This window comes from Manis javanica, chromosome 4 (assembly GCF_040802235.1).
Source record: "Manis javanica isolate MJ-LG chromosome 4, MJ_LKY, whole genome shotgun sequence".
Lineage (NCBI taxonomy): Eukaryota > Metazoa > Chordata > Mammalia > Pholidota > Manidae > Manis > Manis javanica.
In genome coordinates, this window is record NC_133159.1 from 116,637,567 (window position 1) to 116,664,847 (window position 27,281).

General features: G+C 39.0%; 1 protein-coding gene across 6 annotated transcripts in view; it reads right to left on the bottom strand.

The window, feature by feature from the left end:
* Window positions 1–27,281, bottom strand: part of ULK2 (unc-51 like autophagy activating kinase 2) — a 163,639-nt gene that overhangs the window by 4,411 nt on the left and 131,947 nt on the right. For 4 of the 6 annotated variants that reach the window (XM_037012928.2, XM_037012937.2, XM_037012917.2 and 1 more), the window contains 5 exons: window positions 5,162–5,302; window positions 3,581–3,789; window positions 1,635–1,813; window positions 1,104–1,222; window positions 578–735 (listed from right to left, as the gene is read on the bottom strand). In XM_037012928.2, coding sequence (XP_036868823.1) covers window positions 578–735; window positions 1,104–1,222; window positions 1,635–1,813; window positions 3,581–3,789; window positions 5,162–5,302 — 806 coding nt within the window. Of the gene's footprint in view, window positions 1–500; window positions 736–1,103; window positions 1,223–1,634; window positions 1,814–3,580; window positions 3,790–5,161; window positions 5,303–27,281 lie in introns of all 6 variants that reach the window. The other 2 variants (XM_037012924.2, XM_037012921.2) reach the window with 2 other exon arrangements.

The window sequence follows — 27,281 nt, forward strand, 5'->3', positions numbered from 1 at the left end:
ATAAGATTAGTCAATAATTAACTTTTCCCACACTTAACTATTTCTTTAATAGTCCCTAATTTCATCTATACTCGAGCATTTTTTCCCCATGAAACAGAAAACGAATTATTTCCAACAATTCAGTCAGCCAATTGAAGAAATATATTTTACCTTCTGCCTATACTCAAGTATGGTCAGTTCGCAGTATCTGAGCAAATTTTGTGAATTGTAGAACAGCAATATTTTTTCTAATATTTTACAAACTGAAATTTTTTAGTAGCATAAAATGCAGAAAGAGATCCAGCTAAAGCTTTTAGATACAAACTATAAAAAGATTAGCTCATGCCTAATATTAAGCCATTTTTAAGAAGTATGTATAATAAAAGTTCACTAAAAGTGGTCATAAGTGTCACATTGTGTTATTTAAATGTTAATTGAGTCCAATTACTCCTTTAGTAAGAGGAAGTCACAATGCCTGGACTCAGGAATGGCCAAGACATGAGCTTTTTTGAAAGGATAACCTCAGGCAGGCATTCAGTTCAAAAGACGCCCTGAAAGCTGAGCAGGGCTGTGCGCAGGAGCCCGTGAGGAGGGTTACCGTCTCTACCGCACAATTATAGATGAGCTTCTCTGCAGCCACGCTGTTGACTTCATCAATGAACCTCTGTTTGTCAGAGAAGAAGCGATTCAGCTTTTCTGTGAGTTTCTTACACATGGTGATACAGAATTTATATCGTTCATTCAGACTTTTGACAACTGAAAAGGTGAGATGAGAATTAATTTTAATTTTCCTCCAGAAACGAAATCAGTGACAGGTACCTCTCCTGATTTAAGGAAAACAATACCACATGATCAGTGAAAAGAATGACTAGGAGTCAGATTTTTTCATGATATCCTTTCAGTTAAGACAAGATGAAGAATAAAGGACTTCTGACTGCTCTCTGTATCAACTAAATGGCAAAAAAATAAACACAAAAAAAAACACAAAAACAACCAGAGAAGCCAGCATCTTTTTCCATTTAGGAATATTTAACAGTGATTTCATCAAAACTTTCCTTTTTAGTTTAAGGAAAGGGGCAGCTCACACACCCCAGGGCGTCCGCACTGTTCCACTCCACCCTCACCTTGTTTCACGGCTGTGGACGGGCTGAGTTTCCCGGACTTGATCTGGGCTTTGGCGAGATGCAGGGATGCCGCCAACAGCTGGGCAGCCTTCATGTACAACACCAGCTGTTCCACCCGCCTGCACGCAGAAGGCAGTAGAGGGTTATACTGTGCCAAAGCCAGGCTCAGCTCTCTACACAACGGACTGCTGCGCAGCCTGTCTAAGGGACTATTGCTGTCCTGAACATCTTTATGCACAGACAAGGGATGGAAGGAGACATGTGTACTCTGAATACACTGGATATACTCTGATGAAAATCAGCACAATCTTATCATTACATATCTTTAACTGTATAATTTACAGGGAAAAGGCAACACTAAGGTTGCAGATCTCCATGGCTCATACAGTGAAATCTAGCACAGTGAAATAACTTAGAGACTCCCCTGAAGCTTTTAATAGTAATACCCTCAGTGGATGACAGGGCCTCCATCTCACATGAAATTACAGAACCATGAAGAACCTGGAAATGAATGGCAAAGACAGCACCTACCCCCAGTCTTTGCTCAGTTGGCTGATCTGGTCCACTACCACACTCTCCTGAATCTGGTACAAGGAAACAGCGGACGTGCATAGCTCCGGGCCTCCTCTCCGCATGGCCGTGAGGTCCAGCACACACTCGGTGAACATCAGCATCACGTTCAGGTGGCGTAAGGTGTCTGTGTGTTCTTGCTGCAGCAGAGCCAATTTGTCTTAGAAACTTCCAGGTTAAGAAGAGTGTACACTCATTATATAAACCATGTTTTTCTATGCTTATGATATCAGATGATGAAAGGAGACTAAAAGTTTTAAATTCCAGAAAATCAGTGAGAAAATAAACACAGGTGTGGCCAGACATGGGTGTGTGCATGTTCTCGTGTGTAGGTATGAGGGTATCACAAAATTAAGCTTCAAAACATGAGGTCACTACACTTCCACCAGACAAACAATGACATACCAAATGATTAAATCAGGTACCAGACAAAACATGACAAATGGATATCAATACTATAAGCATACTTTGCACACCAAGTCACACATCTTGGTAGTTTATTGAGTCCTACTGATGTAATTTCAGACATGATTATTTTAATTTCTGGTGACTTTTCAGTTAATAGTGATGTCTGATACCAGTGCTCTTAATTTCTGTGATTTTTTTTTCAGTTAAAGAGGGGAGTACAGGTAGACATAATAGTGTGAATTTAAAAAATGGGTATTCCAAAATTAATGGTGTTTTAAGATTTGTTTTTAGCTATACATGTATTTTGGAATTACAAATAAGAAACTAAGTTTCTCACTCTCCCTACATGGTTAAAAAGGATAAGAATAATTTTACTAAAGAAAGCAAAAAAACCAATCAACTTTTGAAAGTCTCTCTGTCCTATGACAGGACATTGGTCTATATATTCCAATATACTGGAAAACACATGCTGGGGCATAATTAATGTCTAGTTTGATGGAGACTGAAAAACATCTGAAGATTGCTTTTCTAATCTTAGACTGGATTACACATTTTCAAATTATGACTAAACTTACTACAAAATCACTACTAAAGTTTTGCATGCAGTATTTTATCATTTTTACATGAATATTTAGTTCTCATTTACACAAAATAGAAATGTTAGAGGTCCACTATGGAAAGAGAGTTTGTTCTCTGTTGGTCTAGAGAACTGAGAGCTTTAATTTGAAATGCAGGTGACCAACCTAGCACTGTATTCAGGGACTGAGGATGTAAGGAAGTCCACGATGCCGCCTGGAGCCCAGGCTGAGGAAACCCAGCTGTAGTCTTTGCAATAAAAACATTAACTTCTCTTGTTCTGGATTTATGTTCAGCCAGCTTTAGATCATGGTGTTTTTTTCCCATGAGGGAAAGTATTGGTCCACAAATGGAAGCATCTAGTCTGCGTGTCAGGTTTATTTCTCAGTGTTACTAATTTGACATCATGGTTTATTATTTTTTTAAAACCTGTTTAGGTGTATTGTTTTTATCTTATGAAGAAAAGCAAGATTTAAGAAGCTATGGTTTCAGAAGAAAGATTATGCTTTAAAAGTCCTATAAGCAAGGTGAAAGGGAAAAAAATTAATGAGAATGTTTGATATCTTGATCTGGGTAATGGTTACGTGAGTATGCACATATCAAAACTCACCAGGCTGTACACTAAGATCTGTGCATTTTATTGTATGTACCTCAATTTAAAATTTTAAGTCCAAACTTCAGATAAAAAAATCAAGAACACAAGATCTATGTGTGTCACTTCCTATCAATCAAAACTTGTAATGGATAAGTGTCATTGTCAACCCTATTCTGAAAACATATCAGCAGTGTTTTCAAATAGGAAAAGAGAAAGTAAGTTATAAAGAAGAAACTTCAGAACTTTTGATAACATTTGGTTTTCCAACACCAAGGAACACTCTCCTGCGATGTCAACCTCATGGTGACATGCCCCAGGGGGTCTCTACCTCCATCAGTGTTTCCTCCGGCAGCTCAGGGGCTTCAAAGGTGATGAGCCCCTCCAGGCTGGGGGGTGAAGCACCGTAAGGCATGTCTCTCAGGCTGGGAGCTGTCTCTGCTGCAGGGGGGGAGGACCCCAGGCACGGCCCAGGCGGGACGCCCCCACACTCGCGGCCGCTGGTGGAGCACAGGGAGCCTCCAGAGCCGCTGGAGCCCACTGCAAGGGAACAGGACGCCGGGCCCGGGGCCCGGGGGCGGGCAGTTAGAAGCGTCTGCGCCCGCTCCTGCTATCCAAGAGCAAAGGAAGTGTTAAAAGAAAAATCGCTGACCCCCATTTGAGCATATGAATAGGATTTATTTTTCCATGTTCGCCTTTATTCCTTGTCTATATGTACATTTTATAGACATCACCTAGCTAGTTTTTAAATATTCTGTTTTAAACAAACTTATATAGCATATACATTTCTCCCTGTTGCCCTAGTCTTCATAATTATACAACTCTGAGGATGCACACTGGGTCACTGCATTTATATACAAAATGCTTATCTAGATGTATTTTACTAGTTCTGATTTTTTTGTATCACATATAACCCTGTAATGAAATCCAAAGTTTTTCCTTCTTTTCAATGATGTGTAATAAGTAATCCAAAGTGGAATTATAAACAGGAAAGGGATTACCGTAGATAAAATATAATAAACATCTTTTCAGCTTTCCCTAAGAACTGTCATGTCACCAAAGCAGCTGTGAGCAAAAGCACACAGGTCTCACTCACCTGAACAGGAGGCACTAGACTATTTCTAATGTTGGCTTAATTAGTAGGTATAAACTGTTTACTTAAGAAGAAGAAGGTATTTTATATTATTTAAGACTTTTAATATTAAAAACAAGATTATTAGGTCACCCCTCCCTTGTTATCTATTTATATCCTTTACTTAATAATCTACTGATATCTTGATTGGTAACTTATTTAACATAAGAGAACTTAAAGGAAACTAGTACAATATATAAGATGATGTCAAATGATAACTCATTTCAAGTCCAATCTAAATACTTTCTTAATTTTTGGTATTAATGACCATTTATAGATGATATGATTTACAGATGATATAGATGTATGAATGATAAAACCAGTCTATTGGCCTGTCCAAATGTATATAGGATTGAATGTAAAGAATGGGAGCCAAAGTACAAAAAGAAGTAAAACTTAAGGTTTCTTTAAAAGAGAGAGAGAAAGAGAGTAAAATTTTCAAAAATTTTACTAGATTTACTAAAATAAGCCTTCAATATAAGCTGAGAAGAACAATATATGCACAGCTGTTTCATCATGGAGAAGTCATGTTTATATTATAATGCTACACTGATACTATTATATAATATAGTACATTTATTTATAAAGTTTTTTTCACAAATACGGCCCCACTTACTCCTTACAACTCTTTAAGTTAAACAAAACAGTTATCTCCATGTCATTGGTAAGGAAACTGAGGTCCAGAGAGGTTAAGAGACTTGTCTAAATTATACCACTAAGTTCCTAACAGAACACTGCACTCCAAACACAGCCAAAGTCTGTGATATGACAGTTCTTCACCTGAGGTTGTTCTTGTTCGCAGGAGTGCATGGGTACCAGGGGGGGCCATGGCGCCGCGGGGAGGAGATCCCACAGTGAACAGGACAGCCCTGCAACCTGCTGCTGCTCCTGCAGGAGGTGCTGGTCCCCCACCACAGGCTCCTGTGGTGGAGACATAAAAAAGTTTATAAAATGTGACATTACTTTCATAGTGTGTGTATCTGCGGGTGGGACTGGAATAGTCTTTTACTCTTGTTTTTTTTTTAAATTTACAATGAGCATTTGTTACTTTTAAGTACAGATCTATATTTAAAATATTTTAATCTCTTCACAGCTGTGGATCTTCTTCACACCAAGCCTAGTATTCAGTTACTTCTTGTGCTTCTACAGTACATGAGCTGTAAGCATTCCTGCTGAGGATAGTCTGAAAAAGTGGAAACTAGAAACTGGGAATAAAAGTGTGAGGTCATGCTGAAAGGACATTAGGGGTCTCCACAGCAATAGTGCTCTAGAAAGATAAAGAGAGTTGACTCATACCCTTACATCTGTCAGTAAGAAAGGGAGGTAGGACAGGTGTCTCAGGGGCTTGAGGGGCCAAGCTAGGAATAAATGCAGAGAGGGTTAAAAAAAACCCTATCCACCAAACTAAGCAGAATCAATAAAAACTGTCTAAAGCTTTTCACACTCAAGCATCTTAAAAAACATTACATTTCTGAAACCACAGGATGGGGGATGGAGTTAACAACACAAATCAGAAACATTTAAAAGTAGACACACTAAACCAGATATAGAAAAAAACTGCCTCTTAGTGTCCATATTACCTGCAATAGAACATCACAAACATAAAGCATCTAATTAACAGCACAGGAGAGTTCACAACGATCCTCCAGAAAGCAAGAGACAGTGGGTGGAAACCGAGTAAACAATACCTACTGTTACACAAGATGTAAAAGTGACATATTCTGTTTATTTAATGTAATATCCTTATGATTTTATTTTAGTAGGTATAAAAATATTTAAAGACAGTCATAGGTATATTTCAAGAGCCAGTGACTGTTTTTTCCCCTAAGGTCTTACGTCCTTTCTACTATCAACAGTTTTTATTTTTGGAAACTGAAAAGAAAATGATTTAGATGATTAGAAAAAGAAACTTATAATTCAAATGATGATAATAAAGCTCATGTGGAAGAGAGAAGACAATAAAAATGATCAAATACGCATTTTATGTCTAAATATTCTGTAAGAAAAAATTCTGGCTTCACATCTATAAACTTGCACTTAAATTATAATATGTAGAATTTATAAGCTCTATAAAATCTAAATTTACTTGTAAAGTGAATGAGATGTAATATAGTCATTCAGGAAAACTGTTTTCAAAACTATCCCAACTTCTAGCAACTTTGTGACTTTTTGGTAAAAAGCACACAGAAGAATGCCTTCCAGAATGGTGATATGAAGTGTGATAAGCACTGCAGACCTGCACCCAGTGAAACAACCACTTGGTGAAAATTACTGAAGTAACAAACAAAAACACAACCCTTTAAAGTCACTGGAAATTGTCCTGAGGGTATACAAGAAATGAAACATTTATTCAGAAATATCTACTACATCTCAGTAAGCACTGTGTCTCCATCCAGCCCCTATTCATAGGGCTGAAGTTCTAACCTAGGCCCACAGAACACATACTCAGGTCCTCAGTGCCCTCACCTCAGTTCACTTGTCTGGCAGAGGCCCCATTCTAGGAGAGACAAGCCAATAAGACCAGAGGTTCCACCCTTACCCGGCACCCAGCTCACAAAGCAGGGGTGTCACTCTTAAGAGAAATGAACCACTGTTCTTATGCCCAGCTCTAGTAGAATGGTTCACAGAATATTCCCAGAGGTGGGAAAGGCACAGAACTGAGAATTCTGAAAACTTCCCCAAGGGTACTGACTGTATTTGAAACAGATCATGGTGGAGTTCACATCTAAGTTCACCATCAAAAACACTGAAGATTTGGATGGTAAGCAAGTAAGAGGAGCAACAAATGACAACTAGTGTAGAAGCTTAACAGAGAGACTAAGACTAGCTCTCCTGTGATCAGAACAAAGCTCAAAGAAGACTAGCTTCAAAGGCTACTTCTGCCAAAGGGCCAGGACTTAATAAGACAAGACTGGGATAATTTACGGCCCCCAAATTTACTGTCAAAAACAAGATGGCACTCAGTTGGCAAAGTAGAGGCTACCAACAGAGGCAGACAGCCTGAGAGATCAGAGAACAAGGCAGAGTTCTGCTAAGACCATTGTTATCCCAGAGTAACTGTACACATGCACAAGGCTGTGCTAAGAAATGACATCAGAGACTTCAGACTCCAGGGCAAACAGACATCACTAAAATAGTCCAGCCAAGACTAAACAAACAAGCCAAAATAACAAGCTGAGGCTGGGGAAGTAAAGGGATCAGTATCCAGAGTTGCTGCAAAAATATTATATAAAACATCCAGTTTCTAACCAAAAAAGTATGATGTATGCAAATAAACAGTAAAGAGATACATAGGAAGAAAAGCAGGCAACTGAAACTTCCCTGAGACAGCTCAAATGTCAAAATTAGCGATGACTTTGAAGAAGCTATTTTAAATATGTTCAAATAACTAAAGGAAACCTTCCTTAAAGAAGTAAAGTATGATGACAATATTAAATAGAAAATACCAATGAAGAAAGAAATTACAAAAAAGAAGCAAATGGAAATTCCGGAGTTAAAAAGAACAAGAACTGAAATAAAAAATCTACTCCAGGAACTCAACAGCAGATCTGGATTGGCAGAAATAATCCATGAATTTGAGGATAAATCAACAGATTATGCAATCTGAAAAAAGAGAAAGAAAAGAGAATGAACTAAAATGAACAGCCTCAGATAAATGAGACACCAATATGTGTATCTATATATGCACAATGCAAATTACCAGACGGAGAGGAGAGGAAGAAACCAGAAAAAAAATCCAAATAAACATCACAATAAAACAGTTAAAGCCAAAGACTAGGAGAAAATCTTGAGAGCAGCAAGAGAAAAAGGACTTGTCACATACAAAGGAACCCAATAAAATTAACAGCTAACTTATGATCAGAAACAATGGAGGTCGGAGGGCAGTGGGATGCCATAAGGGGCTGAAAGAAAAAAACTGTCAACCCACCAAGAATCTCCTCTCAAGCAAAACTCATTGAAAAATGATGGCAAAACAAAGACATTCTTGAATAACCAAAAGTTGAGAGAATTCACTACTAGCAGACTTGCCTTACAAAAAATACCAAGAGAAGTTCAATAAGCCAAAAGCAAGTGATCCCAGAGGAGATTCCAATCTACATGCAGGAGATAAAATAAGTGCTGGTAAAGGTAATTATGTAATTGTGTAACACTGTGTAACTGCATATTTCTTCACCTTTCTTATTAACTGATTTCAAAAACAACTGTATAAACAATATAATATATTTTTGTTCATGTAAGATATAGAAACATATTTGGTAATGACAGCACAGAGGAGGGAGACAAGCTGTACTGGAATAAGAAAGTGACATTAGGTGGTGACTCAAACCTGCAGAAACATGAAAAGAACCAGAAGTGGTAAATATGATTAATATAACAAACTACAAATATATACTTCATATCCTTTCTTACCTCAGCTTCTTTAAAAGACAAAACTATATAAAGTAAATAACAATAATGTACCATTGGGTTTCTTTCATATATAGAGGATGTATAACAATATTAGCACTTTTTTAAAAAGGGGAGAGAGAATAGAGCTATATAGGAGTAATGCATCTGGATTTCACTGAAATAAGGCTAGTGTAAATCTAATTATATCAAATAACATAAAATGTGAATGGGTTAAACAATCCAATAAAAAGGTAGAGATTGCCATATTAGATTAAATAAATGAAACCCAACTACAGGACAGAACACATACTTTAGATTCAAAGGTAAGTAAGTTGAAAGAATGGGGAATTGACAGATCCTGCAAACAACCAACATAATAAAACTGCCAGGGTTATAACAGACTTTAAAATAAAAAGAAATGCTGCTAGAAGTAAAGAGTTTTTATAATTTTAAAAGTATCAATTCATCAGAAAGATGTAACAATTGTAAATACATATATGCACCTAAAAATAAAACCCCAAAATACATGAAGCAAAATGACAAACTGAAGAAAGTAAGAGACAATTCATCAATAATAGTTGGAGAATTAAATTTCCTACTTTCAATAACAGAACAAGTAAACAGAATATTATCAGGGAAATATAAATCAACTGGACCTTACAGACATCTATAGGACCCAGCAGCACCAAAACACACATGCTTCTTAAGCATATATGAGCATTTTCTGAGATAAACCATATTATAAGCAATAAAGAAATTCTTAATACACTTCAAAATGACTGAAATCTAGCAAAGTATGTTCTTAACCAAAATAGAAAATTAAAATCAGTAACAGAAGGAAATTTCATGGGCTCACAAATATGTAGAAATTGAAGAACATATTCCCAAATAACCAATGATCAAAGTCAAAAAACACAAAGGAAATTAGAAAACACTTAAGATAAATCAAAATGAATACACAACATACCAAAGCTTATGGGTGTAGCTAAAGCAGTGTTTAGAAAAAAATTTATAATTGTAAATGCCTATAATAGAAAAAAATTCAAATCAATCAACTAACCTTTTACCTGAGCACATTGGAAAAAGAGCAAGTAACTACAGCAAGCAATTATACCCTAAAGAAGGCAGTAGTAAGGTTTAGAGCAGAAGTCAATGCAAGAGAGAAGAGAAAAATAATAGAAAAAATATCAACAAAATAAAAAGTTGGTTCTCTGAAGAAATAAAAATTCACAAGCCTTTAGCTTGACTAAGAAAAAAAGATTCAAATATTAAAATCAGAAATGAAAGAGTGGATATCACTACTGACTTTAGAAAAATTAGAAGTTTAAGGGACTACTATGAACATCCCAGAATATGACTCAAGAAGAATTTAAAAATCTGAATAGATCTCTAATAAATAGAGTGAGCTAGTTAATGAGCTAGTTAATCAAAACTTCCCCAAAAGAAAAGCCCAGGCTGAGAAGGTTTGACAGGTGGATTCTACCAAATATCTAGAGAATAGTAATTCTTCATAAACTCTTCCAAAACTCTGGAATGAACACATCTAAATTCACTCTATGAGGCCAGTCTTACCAAACCATACCAAAACCAGATGAATACATCACAAGAAAACTATAAACTAATAACTCATGACTATTCATGCAGACATCTCACAAAAAAATACTAGCTATCTGAATCTGACAACATATAAAAAGGATTGTACAACATAACCAAGTGTGATTTACCTTTGCATTGCCAAGTTGGTTCGTTAAACATGCAAAAATCAATTAATGTAATATATAACACTCAATATATTAGGAATGAAAGTGAATTTCCTCACCTGATGAAAAACATCTATGAAAAATCTATAAACATACTTAATGGTGAAAGACGGAATGCTTTCTCCCTAAAATCAGGAAAAACACAAGGATGTCTGCTCTCACTGCTTCTATTCAACACTGTATTAAAGGTTCCAGCCATCGCAACTTGGGGTGGGGGAGCATGAGGGGGAAGAAATATAAGGCATCCAAATTGGAAAGAAGTAAAACTACCTCTATTCACAGATGGCATGACCTTGTATAATGAAAATCCTAAGTAATCCACTGGAAAGCTATTTGAACTAACAAATGTGTTCAGCAAAGTTGCAGGGTATAAGAGTAACATATAAAAATAAATTCTATCTCTTATACATTCGCAATAAGCAATTTGAAAATGATATTAAGAAACTAATCACAATTTAAATAGTATCCAAAATAATAATTAGGAATAAACTTGACAAAAGAAGTAAAAAACTTCTATTTTAAAAACTACAGAAGGTGAAGCCAAGATGGTGGGAATGAAGCCAAGTAGGACAGTGGGAATCTCCTCCCAAAAACATATATATTTTTGAAAATACAACAAATACAATTATCCCTAAAAGAGAGACCAGAAGACACAGGACAATAGCCAGACTACATTCACACCTGCAAGAACCCAGTGTCTCGCAAAGGGGGTAAGATACAAGCCGCAGCCCAGCGGGACTCAAGGCCCCTCACCCCAGCTCCCGGAAGGAGGAGAGGAGTCAGAGCAGGGAGGGAGAGGGAGCCCAGGACTGCTAAACACCCAGCCCTAGCCATCCGCACCAGAGTGCAGACACACAGTGCATGCGTGGGGTGCTGGAAACTAGGGAAGCAGGACAGTAAGACCTGTGAGCGGGTCCCCACAGGCGGCACCCCTGAGACAAAGAAAAGCAAGTGCTTTTTGAAATTCTTAAAGGGACAGGGACCCCAGAGCTGGATGGAAGCATCCCGGACCACAGTCTAGCAGCTGGAAATTCCAGGGAACTCCGGGCACAGTAAACCCCTGGGCAACAGCTCTGAGACCCCTCACGGAGGTAAACAGCCAAACAGCCCCCCGTCCATTACCCCTCCGGGGCCCCGCAATAGCAGAGCAGCAGCCTGAGGCTGGCCACGCCCACAGCAAGGGAGCTTCCTCCATACCTGGGCAGGCAAGATAGAGAGACCCGGTCTACATGCAATTGCCCAACAGAAGGCACTAGGGGTTGCAGTTGTTCCAGTAAAGAAAGGCCAGGAGCAAGTGGAAAGAGTCTGGACTCTCCCACCTGACAGACCAGTCAATAGCATACCACTGCACCTATCAACATGAAAAGGCAAAAAAACTTGATCCAGACAAGACTAACCCAGACAGCTTCAACATCTTCTACATCTTCCCCTGAGAAGGAAGCTGGGGAGATAGATTTAATCAATCTTCCTGAAAAACAGTTCAAAACAAAAGTCATAACCATGCTGATGGACTTGCAGAGAAATATGCAAAAACTAAGGAAGGAGAATACAGATATAAAACAATCTCTGGAAGGATTTCAAAGCAGAATGGACGAGATGCAAGAGACCTTAATGGACTAGAAAACAGAGAACAGGAACGCAGAGAAGCTGATGCAAAGAGAGATAAAAGGATCTCCAGGAATGAAAGAATATTAAGAGAACTGTGTGACCAATCAAAATGAAACAATATTCACATTATAGGGGTACCAGAAGAAGAAGAGAGAGAAAAAGGGATAGAAAGTGTCCCTGAAGAAATAATTGCTGAAAACTTCCCCAAACTAGGGGAGGAAATGGCCTCTCACACCACAGAGGTACACAGAACTCCCATGACAAGAGACCCAAGGAGGGCATAGAAAAGAAAAAGGTCACCTACAAAGGAAAACCCATCAGGCTATCATCAGACTTTTCAACAGAAACCCTACAGGCCAGAAGAGAATGGCATGATATACTTAATGCAATGAAACAGAAGGGCCTTGAACCAAGATTACTGTATCCAGCACGATTATCATTTAAATATGAAGGAGGGATTAAACAATTCCCAGACAAGCAAAAGTTGAGGGAATTTGCATCCCACAAACAACCTCTACAGGGCATCTTACAGGGACTGCTCTAGATGGGAGTACTCCTAAAAAGAGCACAGAACAAAACACCCAACATATGAAGAAGGGAGGAGGAGGAATAAGAAGGGAGAGAAATAAAGAATCATCAGACCATGTTTATAATAGCTCAACAAGAGAGATAAGTCAGACACTAACATAGTAAAGAAGCTAACCCTGGACCTTTGGTAACCACAAACATAAAGCCTGCAATGGCAATAAGTACATACCTTTCAATAATCACCCTAAATATAAATGGACTGAATGCACCAATCAAAAGACACAGAGTAATGGAATGGATGAAAAAGCAAGATCCATCCATATGCTGCTTACAAGAGACTCACCTCAAACCCAAAGACATGCACAGACTTAAAGTCAAGGGATGGAAAAAGATATCTCATGCAAACAACAGAGAGAAAAAAGCAGGTGTTGCAATACTAGTATCAGACAAAACAGACTTCAAAATAAAGAAAGTAACAAAAGATAAAGAAGGACATTACATAATGATAAAGGGCTCAGTCCAACAAGAGGATATAACCATTATAAATATATTTGCACCCAATACAGGAGCACCAACATATCTGAAACAAATACTAACAGAACTAAAGGAGGAAATAGAATGCAATGCATTCATTCCAGGAGACTTCAACACACCACTCACTCCAAAGGACAGATCCACCAGACAGAAAATAAGTAAGGACACAGAGGCACTGAACAACACACTAGAACAGATGGACATAATAGACATCTATAGAACTCTACATCCAAAAGCAACAGGATACACATTCTTCTCAAGTGCACATGGAACATTCTCAAGAATAGACCACATACTAGGCCACAAAAAGAGCCTCAGTAAATTCAAAAAGATTGAAATACTACCAACCAACTTTTCAGACCGCAAAGGCATAAAACTAGAATAAACTGTACAAAGAACTCAAAAAGGCTCACAAACACATGGAGGCTTAACAACATGCTCCTAAATAATCAATGAACCAATGACCAAATTAAAATGGAGATCCAGCAATATATGGAAACAAATGACAACAACAACACAAAGGTCCAACTACTGTGGGATACAGGAAAAGCAGTCTTAAGAGGAAAGTATATAGTAATCCAGGCATATTTAAAGAAAGAAGAACAATCCCAAATGAATGGTCTAATGTCACAATTATCGAAATTGGAAAAAGAAGAACAAATGAGGCCTAAGGTCAGCTGAAGGAGGGACAAAATAAAGATCAGAGAAGAAATGAATAAAACTGAGAAGAATAAAACAATAGCAAAAATAAATGAAACCAAGAGCTGGTTCTCTGAGAAAATAAATAAAATAGATAAGCCTCTAGCCAGACTTATTAAGAGGAAAAGAGAGTCAACACACATGAACAGAATCAGAAACAAGAAAGGAAAAATCACGACACACCCCACAGAAATACAAAGAATTATTAGAGAGTACTATGAAAACCTATATGCTAACAAGCTGGGAAACCTAGGAGAAATGGAGAACTTCCTAGAAAAATACAACCTTCCAAGACTGACCCAGAAAGAAACAGAAAATCTAAACAGACCAATTACCAGCAACGAAATTGAAGCGGTAATCAAAAAACTACCCAAGAACAAAACCCCCGGGCCAGATGGATTTACCTCGGAATTTTATCAGACATACAGAGAAGACATAATACCCAGTCTCCTTAAACTTTTCCAAAAAATAGAAGAGGAGGGAATACTCCCAAACTCATTCTATGAAGCCAATATCACCCTAATACCAAAATCAGGCAAAGACCTCACCAAAAAAGAAAACTACAGACCAATATCCCTGATGAATGTAACTGCAAAGATACTCAACAAAATACTAGCAAACCGAATTCAAAAAAACATCAAAAGGATCATACACCATGACCAGTGGGATTCAACCCAGTGGTGCAAGGATGGTACAACATTAGAAAATCCATCAACATCATTCACCACATCAACAAAAAGAAAGACAAAAACCACATGACCATCTCCATAGATGCTGACAAAGCATTTGACAAAATTCAACATCCATTCATGATAAAAACTCTCAACAAAATGGGTATAGAAGGCAAGTACCTCAACATAATAAAGGCCATATATGACAAACCCACAGCCAACATCACACTTACCAGCGAGAAGCTGAAAGCTTTTCCTCTAAGATCAGGAACAACACAAGGAGGCCCACTCTCCCCACTGTTACTCAACATACTACTCTGGAGGTCATAGCCATGGAAATCAGACAAAACAAAGAAATACACAGCATCCAGATTGGAAAAGAAGTCAAACTGTCACTATTTGCAGATGCATAATATTGTACATAAAAAAACTCTAAAGATTCCACTCCAAAACTACTAGGACTGATATTGGAATACAGCAAAGTTGCAGGATACAAAATTAACACACAGAAATCTGTAGCTTTCCTATACACCAACAATGAACCAATAGAAAGAGAAATCAGGAAAACAACTCCATTCACAATTGCATCAAAAAGAATAAAATACCTAGGAATAAACCTAACCGAAGAAGTGAAAGACCTATACCCTGAAAACTACAAATCACTCTTAAGAGAAATTAAAGGGGACACTAACAGATGGAAAACTCATCCCATGCTCGTGGCTAGGAAAAATTAATATTATCAAAATGGCCATCCTGCCCAAAGCAATATACAGATTTGATGCAATCCCTATCAAATTACCAGCAACATTCTTCAACAAACTGGAACAAATAGTTCAAAAATGCATATGGAAACACCAAAGACCCCAAATAGCCAAAGTAATCCTGAGAAAGAAGAATAAAGTAGGGGGGATCTCATTCCCCAACTTCAAGCTCTACTACAAAGCCATAATCAAGACAATTTGGTACTGGCACAAGAACAGAGCCACAGACCAGTGGAACAGATTAGAGACTCCAGACATTAACCCAAACATATATGGTCAACTAATATTTGATAAAGGAGCCATGGAAATACAATGGCGAAACGACAGTCTCTTCAACAGATAGTGCTGACAAAACTGGACAGTTACATGTAAGACAGTGAAACTGGACCATTCTCTAACCCCATACACAAAAGTACATTCAAAATGGATCAAAGACCTGAATGTAAGTCATGAAACCATAAAACTCTTAGAAAAAAACGTAGGCAAAAACCTCTTAGACATAAACATGAGGGACCTCTTCTTGAACATATCTCCCTGGGAAAAGAAAACAACAGCAAAAATGAACAAGTGGGATTATATTAAGCTGAAAAGCTTCTGTACTGCAAAAGACACCATCAATAGAAAAAAAAAGTACCCTACAGTATGGGAGAATATATTCATAAATGACAGATCCGATAAAGGCTTGACGTCCAAAATATATAAAGAGCACACCCACCTCAACAAACAAAAAACAAATAATCCAATTAAAAAATGGGCAGAGGAACTGAACAGACAGTTCTCTAAAAAAGAAATACAGATGGCCAAGAGACACATGAAAAGATGCTCCACATCGCTAATTATCAGAGAAATGCAAATTAAAACCACAATGAGATATCACTTCACAACAGTAAAGATTGTTACCATCCAAAAGACAAACAACAAAAAATGTTGGCGAGGTTGTGGAGAAAAGGGTACCCTCCTACACTGCTGGTGGGAATGTAGATTAGTTCAACCATTGTGGAAAGCAGTATGGAGGTTCCTCAAAATGCTCAAAATAGACTTACCATTTGACCCAGGAATTCTACTCCTAGGAATTTACCCTAAGGATGCAGCACTCCAGTTTGAAAAAGACAGATGCACCCCTATGTTTATCGCAGCACTATTTACAATAGCCAAGAATTGGAAACAACCTAAATGTCCATTGGTAGATGAATGGATAAAGAAGATGTGGTAGATATACACAATGGAATATTACTCAGCCATAAGGAGAGGGCAAATCCTACCATTTGCAGCAACATGGATGGAGCTGGAGGGTATCATGCTCAGCGAAATAAGCCAAGCAGAGAAAGAGAAATACCAAATGATTTCACTCATCTGTGGAGTATAAGAACAAAGGAAAAACTGAAGGAACAAAACAGCAGCAGAATCACAGACCTCAAGAATGGACTAACAGGTACCAAAGGGAAAGGGACTGGGGAGGATGGGTGGGTAGGGAGGGATAAGGGGGGGAAGAAAAAGGGGGGTATTAAGATTAGCATGCATGGGGGGTGGGAGAAAGGGGAGGGCTGTACAACACAGAGAAGACAAGTAGTGATTCTACAATACTTTGCTATGCTGATGGGCAGTGACTGTAAAGGGGTTTATAGGGAGGACCTGGTATAGGGGAGAGCCTAGTAAACATAATATTCATCATGTAAGTGTAGATTAATGATAACAAAAAAAAAAGCAGTTCCTGTGTGGTGACCTCCAATGAGTTCTACACAATGTTATAAAGGGCATATAAAAGGGTAGGCAAAGGGTTTGTTTGTGTTTATACAGAGGATCAAAGCCTAATTTGGCTACCCTGAAAATGAACTAAGATATGATATGAAAAAAGAACTTCCAACATCAGCACTCTCTGGAAGACTCATGCCAGAAGATGACCATCAAAAAACTTCAACAAAGATCCTGGTGCTGTTGCAGTTGTAGCTGCATTCATCCCACCAGTTCCTGGACTTGCCATTGGAATGAAGAAGGAGATATCTAAGCTGGCCTGTGCATACAGTAAAAGAACAAATTTGACTGGATCTATACTGTTGGAACTCAACCAAGAATTAGGAGAAGTGCAAGTTGCAGCGCTCCAAAATCTTGCAACTATAGACTGTCTACTGTTAAAAGAACATATGGGATATGAACAGTTCCCAGGAATGTGTTGTTTTAATTTGTCTGATGTTTCTCAAACTATTCAAATTCAGTTAGACAATATCCATCATATCATTGATAAGTTTTCACAAATACCTAGGGTGCCTAACTGGTTTTCTTGGTTTCACTGGAGATGGCTGGTAATTGTAGGTCTGCTTTGATTATGCAGCTGTATTCCTATTATGTTAATGTGTGTACGCAATTTAATTAGTAGTTTAAAACCTATACATGCTTATTTTAGTCTACAAGAAGATATGTCAAAGAAATAATCAATCTTCCCATGTTTTCTTCCACCTGCTACTTCTATAGCTTTTCTTCTTCCTTCCTAATTACAATCCCTAAATAGAATTTGTACCTCATATCGAAATTACTGAATATCATATTCTTCCAAGTGGTAAAGATACCTCAAGACAAACGCTGGGCATAGAAGCCACAGGGCATAAATCTGCAAAGAAGTAAAAAGCTAACCTTTTCAAACAATATGGCTTCTCTCTCACTTACCAACTTTACATTTCCCTGTATGGCCCCGGAAGATGACTGGTTAGTCAGAGATGGGTAAGATTCCTCAAGGGAGGAACAACGTAAGACAGGCACAGTCACAGGGGGGCCATCAGGTGAGAAAATGGGACTCAACAGAGGTGAGGCTTAGAACCTCACCCCCCCCTGTTTTGAGAGAAATCTTCTGCATCCGTAGATGTTTTGTTGCCCTTGTCTAGCTTGGATTAATACTTAGTCTACAGGCACACACCTGATCATCTACATTTGCCCTCTTACAGCACTAAACTATGTTTTCTACCTTTATCTTGCATCTACCTACCACTTCAGCATTTTATTTAAAAATACTACTACTACTAATAATAATAACAATGGAGAAATGTGGGATTCACATATAAATCAAGTATAAAAATCAAACGAATATTCATATTTGACCTGATTGTTTATAGTTCATAATGCGTGATAAAAACCAAAAGTTTCTGTGATGACTGCCCTTGCACTGTTCACCATGTAAGAACTTATTCACTATGTAAGAATTTGTTCACCATGTAAGAACTTCTTCGTTATGCTTCAGAAGATTGGAGACTGTTGAGAATTAGGCTAGGGGTTGATTAATGATTGTGCATTGAGTCCCCTATACAGAATTTATTGTTGTTAACAACCATTTGATCAATAAATATGAGAGATGCCCTCTCAAAAAAAGAAGAAAAAAAACTACAAAACATTGTGAGAGAAATTAAAGACAACCTAAATAAATGGTTATCTCCAGTTCATAGATTTTAAAAAAAAAGATCTCAACAAAATGGGTATAGAGGGCAAGTACCTCAACATAATAAAGGCCATATATCATAAACCCACAGCCAACATCAAACTGCACAGTGAGAAGCTGAAAGCTTTTCCTCTGCGATCGGGAACAAGACAGGGATGCCCACTCTCCCCACTGTTATTCAACACAGTACTGGAGGTCCCAGCCACGGCAATTAGACAAAACAAAGAAATACAAGGAATCCAGATTGGTAAAGAAGAAGTTAAACTGTCACTATTTGCAGATGACATGATATCGTACATAAAAAACCCTATAGACTCCACTCTGAAACTACTAGAGCTAATATCGGAATTCAGCAACGTGGCAGGATACAAAATTAACACATAGAAATCTGTGGCTTTCCTATACACTAACAATGAACTAATAGAGAAATCAGGAAGACAATTCCATTCACAATAGCATCAAAAAGAATAAAATACCTAGGAATAAACCTAACCAAAGAAGTGAAAGACCTATACCCTGAAAACTATAAGACACTCCTAAGAAAATTAAAGGGGACACTAACAAATGGAAACTCATCCCATTCTCCTGGCTAGGAAGAATTAATATCGTCAAAATGGCCATACTTCCCAAAGCAATATACAGATTCGATGCCCTATCAAATTACCAACAGCATTCTTCAATGAACTGGAACAAATAGTCCAAAAATTCATATGGAAACACCAAAGACCCCGAAAAGCTAAAGCAATCCTGAGAAGTAAGAATAAAGTGGGGGGATCTCATGCCCCAACTTCAAGCTCTACTACAAAGCCACAGTAATCAAGACAATTTGGTACTGGCACAAGAATGGAGCCACAGACCAGTGGAACAGAATAGAGAGTCCAGACATAAACCCAAGCATATATGGTCAATTAATATATGATAAAGGAGCCATGGACATACAATGGGGAAATGACAGCCTCTTCAACAGCTGATGTTGGCAAAACTGGACAACTACATGTAAGAGAAAGAAACTGGATCACTGTTTAACCCCATTCACAAAAATAAATTCAAAATGGATCAAACACCTGAATGTAAGTCATGAAACCATAAAACTCTTAGAAAAAACATAGGAAAAATCTCTTGGCCATAAATATGAGTGACTTCTTCATGAACATATCTTCCCAGGCAAGGGAAACAAAAGCAAAAATGAACAAGTGGGACTATATCAAGCTGAAAAGCTTCTGTACAGCAAAAGACACCACCAATAGAACAAAAAGGCATCCTACAGTATGGGAGAATGTATTTATAAATGACAGATCCGATAAAGCGTTGACATCCAAAATAGATAAAGAGGTCACACACCTCAACAGACAAAAAGCAAATAATCCAATTAAAAAATGGGCAGAGGAGCTGAATAGACAGTTCTCTAAAGAAGAAATTCAGATGGCCAACAGACACATGAAAAGATGCTCCACATTGCTTGTCATCAGAGAAATGCAAATTAAAACCACAGTGAGATATCATCTCACAACAGTAAGGATGGCTACCATCCAAAAGACAAACAACTGCAAATGTTTGCGAGGTTGTGGAGAAAGGGGAACCCTACTACACTGCTGGTGTGAATGTAAATTAGTTCAACCATTGTGGAAAGTAGTATGGAGGTTCCTCAAAATGCTCAAAATAGAAATACTATTTGACCCAGGAATTCCACTTCTAGGAATTTACCCTAAGAATGCAGCACTCCAGTTTGAAAAAGACAGATGCACCCCTATGTTTATCGCAGCACTATTTACAATAGCCAAGATATGGAAGCAACCTAAATGTCCATTAGTAGATGAATGGATAAAGAAGATGTGGTATATGTACACAATGGAATATTACTCAGCTGTAAGAAAAAAACAGATCCTACCATTTGCAACAACATGGATGGAGCTAGAGGATATTTTGCTCAGTGAAATAAGCCAGGTGGGAAAGACAAGTACCAAATGATTTCACTCATATGTGGAGTATAAGAACAAAAGAAAACTGAAGGAACAAAACAGCAGCAGAAGCACAGAACCCAAGAATGGACTAACAGTTACCAAAGGGAAAGGGTCTGGGGAGGATGGGTGGGAAGCGGGGGATAAGGGCAGGAAAAAAGAAAGGGGGCATTACGATTAACATGTATAGTGTTGGGTGGGCACGGGGAGGGCTGTGCAACACAGAGAAGACAAGTAGTGATTTTACATCATCTTACTATGCCGATGGACAGTGACTGTGAACGGGTATGTGGGGGGGGACTTCGTGAAGTGGGGAGCCTAGTAAACATAATGTCCTCCATGTAATTGTCGATTAATGATACCAAAATAAAATTTAAAAAAAACTACAAAACACTGATGAAGTAAACTAGACCTAAATAAATGGGAACAAATTCTACATTCATAGATCAGGAGACTTAATATTGTTAAGATGGCAATTCTCTTCAAATTGATCTATAAATTTAATAAAATCCCTGTCAAAATCCTAGCTGGTTTGCAGAAACTGACAAGAAGATGCTAAAACTCATAATGGAAACTCAAGGACCCAGAATGACCAAAACAATCTTGAAAAAGAACAAAGATGGAAGACTCACATTTCCTGGTTTCAAAACTTACTATAAAGCTAAAGTAATCAAGGCAGTGTGATACATAAAAGGACACATATATCAATGAAACAGAATAGTGCAGAAATAAACACAATGGTCAATTTATTTTTACAAGGCTGACAGAACAATTCAAATCAGGGGAAGACTCATCTTTTCAATAAATAGTCCTGGGACATGCAAAAGAATCAAGGTGGACCTCTAATCACATCACCCCAAATAATTAAGTCAAAGTGGATCATAGATCTAAATGTAAGAGTGAAGCTATAAAACTTTTAAAAGTAAATACAGAGGGGCAGAGCCAGGATGGCGGCGTGAGTAGAGCAGTGGAAATCTCCTCCCAAAAACACATAGAGCTATGAAAATATAACAAAGAAAACTCTTCCTAAAATAGAGACCAGAGGACACAGGACAACATCCAGACCACATCCACACCTGCAAGAACCCAGCACCTTGCAAAAGGGGTAAGATACAAGCCCCGGAACGGTGGGAGCCGAGCGCCCCTCCCCCCAGCTCCCGGCGGGAGGAAAGAAACCGGAGGTTTTTTTTTTTGGCGACTGCTTTTTGGAAGCCTTAAAGAGACAGGGACCCCGTTGCTAGGGAGGCAGGACGGCGGGACCGGTGAGCGGGTGCCTGGGACCGGTGCCTGAGGATAAAGATTATTGTGCGTTTTTCCCTATGGGACCGGTGGGCGGGTGCCTGAGACCGGCGCCTGAGGACGGAGGAAATCGCGCATTTTTCCCCTTTTTTTTTCCTCTTTTTGGCGAGTGCTTTTTGGAAGCCTTAAAGGGACAGGGACCCCGTTGCTAGGGAGGCAGGGCGGCGGGACCAGTGAGCGGGTGCCTGGGACTGGCGCCTGAGGACAAAGATTATCGTGCGTTTTTCCCTACGGGACCTGTGGGCGGGTGCCTGAGACTGGCGCCTGAGGACGGAGGAAATCGCGCATTTCCCCCCCTTTTTATTTTCTTTCTCTTTTTGGTGAGTGCTTTTTGGAAGCCTTAAAGGGACAGGGACCCCGGAGCTAGGGAGGCAGGGTGGCAGGACCGGTGAGCAGGTGCCTGGGAATGGCGCCTGAGGACAAAGAATATCCCATGTTTTTCCCTGCAGGACTGGAGGGCGGGTGCCTGAGACCGGCACCTGAGGATGGAGAAAATCGTGCGTATTTCCCCTTTCTTTTTCTATTTCTAGAGAGTGCTTTTTGGAAGCCTTAAAGGGAAAGGGACCCTGGTGCTAGGGAGGCAGAGGAGCAGGACCGGTGAGCGGGTGACTGGGACCGGCGACTGAGGACAAAGAATATCGCGCATTTTTCCCTGCCGGACCGGTGGGCAGGTGCCTGAGACTGGCGCCTGAGGACGGAGGAAATCGCGCGTTTTTCCCCTTTTTTTTTCTCTTTTTGGCAAGTGCTTTTTGGAAGCCTTAAAGGGACAGGGACCCTGGTGCTAGGGAGGCAGGGCGGTGGGACTGGTGAGCGGGTGCCTGGGACCGGCACCTGAGGACAAAGAATATCGCGCGTTTTTCCCTGCGGGACCGGTGAGCGGGTGCTATTTGGAAGGCTTGAAGGGACAGGGACCCCAGTGCTAGGGAGGCAGGGCAGCAGGACAAGTGAGCGGGTGCCTGGGACCGGCGCCTGAGGAAAAAAACAAAAAAATCACGTGTTTTTACCTTTTTTTTTTTTTTCTGTTCCCTCTCTCATTGTTGCTGTTGTTGTTTTGGTTTGGAGAGTGCTTTTTGGAAGTCTTAAAGGGGCAGGACAGGACACTAAGACCAGAGGCAGGGAATCTGGGGATCTCTGGGCACTCTAAACCCATGGGCAACAGGGAGCACAAAGGCCCCTTACGGAGATAAATAGCCTCCGGCCGCTCCCCCTCCAACAGGGCTCCACCACTTTGGAGGAGCGGCCCCAGCCAGGCCACGCCCACAGCAAAAGCGGAGATAAACTCTATAGCAAACGGGCAGGTAGCAGAAGCCCTGTCTGCGCACAGCTGACAAGCATAAGCCAGTAGAGGTCGCTATTCTCCCAGGAGAGGAAGGCCACAAACCAACAAGAAGGGAAGCTCTTCCAGTGGTCACTTGTACTAGCTCTGCAAACTATCTCTATCACCATGAAAAGGCAAAACTACAGGCAGACAAAGATCACAGAGACAACACCTGAGAAGGAGACAGACCTAACCAGTCCTCCTGAAAAAGAATTCAAAATAAAAATCATGAACATGATGACAGAGATGCAGAGAAAAATGCAAGAGCAAAGGGATGAGATGCAGAGAAAAATGCAAGAGCAATGAGATGAAGTCCAGAGGGAGATCACAGATGTCAGGAAGGAGATCACAGAAGTGAAACAAACCCTGGAAGGATTTATAAGCAGAATGGATAAGATGCAAGAGGCCATTGAAGGAATAGAAGCCAGAGAACAGGAACGTATAGAAGCTGACATAGAGAGACATAAAAGGATCTCCAGGAACGAAACAACACTAAGAGAACTATGTGACCAAGCCAAAAGGAATAATATTCGTATTATAGGGGTACCAGAAGAAGAAGAAAGAGGAAAAGGGATAGAAAGTCTCTATGAAGAAATAATTGCTGAAAACTTCCCCAAACCGGGGGAGGAAATAATTGAACAGACCATGGAATTACACAGAACCCCCAACAGAAAGGATCCAAGGAGAACAACACCAAGACACATAGTAATTAAAATGGCAAGGATCAAGGACAAGGAAAGAGTTTTAAAGGCAGCTAGTGAGAAAAAGGTCACCTATAAAGGAAAACCCATCAGGCTAACATCAGCCTTCTTGACAGAAACCCTACAGGCCAGAAGAGAATGGCATGATATAATTAATGCAATGAAACAGAAGGGCCTTGAACCAAGGATACTGTATCCAGCACAACTATCATTTAAATATGATGGTGGGATTAAACAATTCCCAGACAAGCAAAAGCTGAGGGATTTTGCTTCCCACAAACCACCTCTACAGGGCATCCTACAGGGACTGCTCTAGATGGGAGCACTCCTAAAAAGAGCACAGAACAAAACACACAACATATGAAGAAGGGAGGAGGAGGAATAAGAAGGGAGAGAAGAAAAGAATCTCCAGACAGTGTATATAACAGCTCAATAAGCGAGCTAAGTTAGGCAGTAAGATACTAAAGAGGCTAACCTTGAACCTTTGGTAACCACGAATCTAAAGTCTGCAATGGCAATAAGTACATATCTCTCAATAGTCACCCTAAATGTAAATGGACTTAATGCACCAATCAAAAGACACAGAGTAATAGAATGGATAAAAAAACAAGACCCATCTATATGCTGCTTACAAGAGACTCACCTTAAACCCAAAGAAAAGCATAGACTAAAAGTCAAGGGATGGAAAAACATATTTCAGGCAAACAACAGTGAGAAGAAAGCAGGGGTTGCAGTACTAATATCAGACAAAATAGACTTCAAAACAAAGAAAGTAACAAGAGATAAAGAAGGATACTACATAATGATAAAGGGCTCAGTCCAACAAGAGGATATAACCATTCTAAATATATATGCACCCAACAGAGGAGCACCAGCATATATGAAGCAAATACTAACAGAAATAAAGAGGGAAATAGACTGCAATGCATTCATTGTAGGAGACTTCAACACACCACTCACCCCAAAGGATAGATCCACTGGGCAGAAAATAAGTAAGGACACACAGGCACTGAACAACACACTAGAACAGATGGACCTAATAGACATCTCTAGAACTCTACATCCAAAAGCAACAGGATATACATTCTTCTCAAGTGCACATGGAACATTCTCCAGAATAGACCACATACTAGCTCACAAAAAGAGCCTCAGTAAATTCCAAAATATTGAAATTCTATGAACCAATTTTTCAGACCACAAAGGTATAAAAGTAAAAATAAATTCTACAAAGAAAACAAAAAGGCTCACAAACACATGGAGGCATAACAACATGCTACTAAATAATCAATGGATCAATGAACAAATCAAAATAGAGATCAAGGAATATATAGAAACAAATGACAACAACAACACTAAGCCCCAACTTCTGTGGGACGCAGCGAAAGCAGTCTTAAGAGGAAAGTATATAGCAATCCAGGCACACTTGAAGAAGGAAGAACAATCCCAAATGAATAGTCTAACATCACAATTATTGAAACTGGAAAAAGAAGAACAAATGAGGCCTAAAGTCAGCAGAAGGAGGGACATAATAAAGATCAGAGAAGAAATAAACAAAATTGAGAAGAATAAAACAATAGCAAAAATCAAAGAAACCAAGAGCTGGTTCTTTGAGAAAATAAAATAGATAAGCCTCTAGCCAAACTTATTAAGAGAAAAAGAGAATCAACACAAATCAACATAATCAGAAATGAGAATGGAAAAATCACGACAGACTCCACAGAAATACAAAGAATTATTAAAGACTACTATGAAAACCTATATGCCAACAAGCTGGAAAACCTAGAAGAAATGGACAACTTCCTAGAAAAATACAACCTCCCAAGACTGACCAAGGAAGAAACACAAAAGTTAAACAAACCAATTACAAGCAAAGAAATTGAAACGGTAATCAAACAACTACCCAAGAACAAAACCCCGAGGCCGGACGGATTTACCTCGGAATTTTATCAGACACACAGAGAAGACATAATACCCATTCTCCTTAAAGTGTTCCAAAAAATAGAAGAAGAGAGAATACTCCCAAACTCATTCTATGAAGCCAACATCACCCTAATACCAAAACCAGGCAAAGACCCCCACCAAAAAAGACAATTACAGACCAATATCCCTGATGAATGTAGAGGCAAAAATACACAATAAAATATTAGCAAACAGAATTCAACAGTATATCAAAAGGATCATACACCATGACCAAGTGGGATTCATCCCAGGGATGCAAGGATGGTACAACATTCGAAAATCCATCAACATCATCCACCACATCAACAAAAAGAAAGACAAAAACCACATGATCGTCTCCATAGATGCTGAAAAATCATTTGACTAAATTCAACATTCATTCATGATAAAAACTCTCAGCAAAATGGGAATAGAGGGCAAGTACCTCAACATAATAAAGGCCATATATGATAAACACACAGGCAGCACTATACTGAACAGCGAGAAGCTGAAAGCATTTCCTCTGAGATGGGGAACAAGACAGGGATGCCCACTCTCCCCACTGTTATTTAACATAGTACTGGAGGTCCTAGCCACGGCAATCAGACAAAACAAAGAAATACAAGGAATCCAGATTGGTAAAGAAGAAGTTAAACTGTCACTATTTGCAGATGTTATGATACTGTACATAAAAAAACCCTAAAGACTCCACTCCAAAACTACTATAACTGATATCGGAATACAGCAAAGTTGCAGGATACAAAATTAACACACAGAAATCTGTAGCTTTCCTATACACTAACAATGAATCAATAGAAAGAGAAATCAGGAAAACAATTCCATTCACCATTGCATCAAAAAGAATAAAATACCTAGGAATAAACCTAACCAAAGAAGTGAAAGACTTATACTCTGAAAACTACAAGTCACTCTTAGGAGAAATTAAAGGGGACACTAATAAATGGAAACTCATCCCATGCTCATGGCTAGGAAGAATTAATATCGTCAAAATGGCCATCCTGCCCAAAGCAATATACAGATTTGATGCAATCCCTATGAAACTACCAGCAACATTCTTCAATGAATTGGAACAAATAATTCAAAAATTCATATGGAAACACCAAAGACCCCGAATAGCGAAAGCAATCCTGAGAAAGAAGAATAAAGTAGGGGGGATCTCACTCCCCAACTTCAAGCACTACTACAAAGCCATAGTAATCAAGACAATTTAGTACTGGCACAAGAACAGAGCCACGGACCAGTGGAATAGATTAGAGACTCCAGACATTAACCCAAACATATATGGTCAACT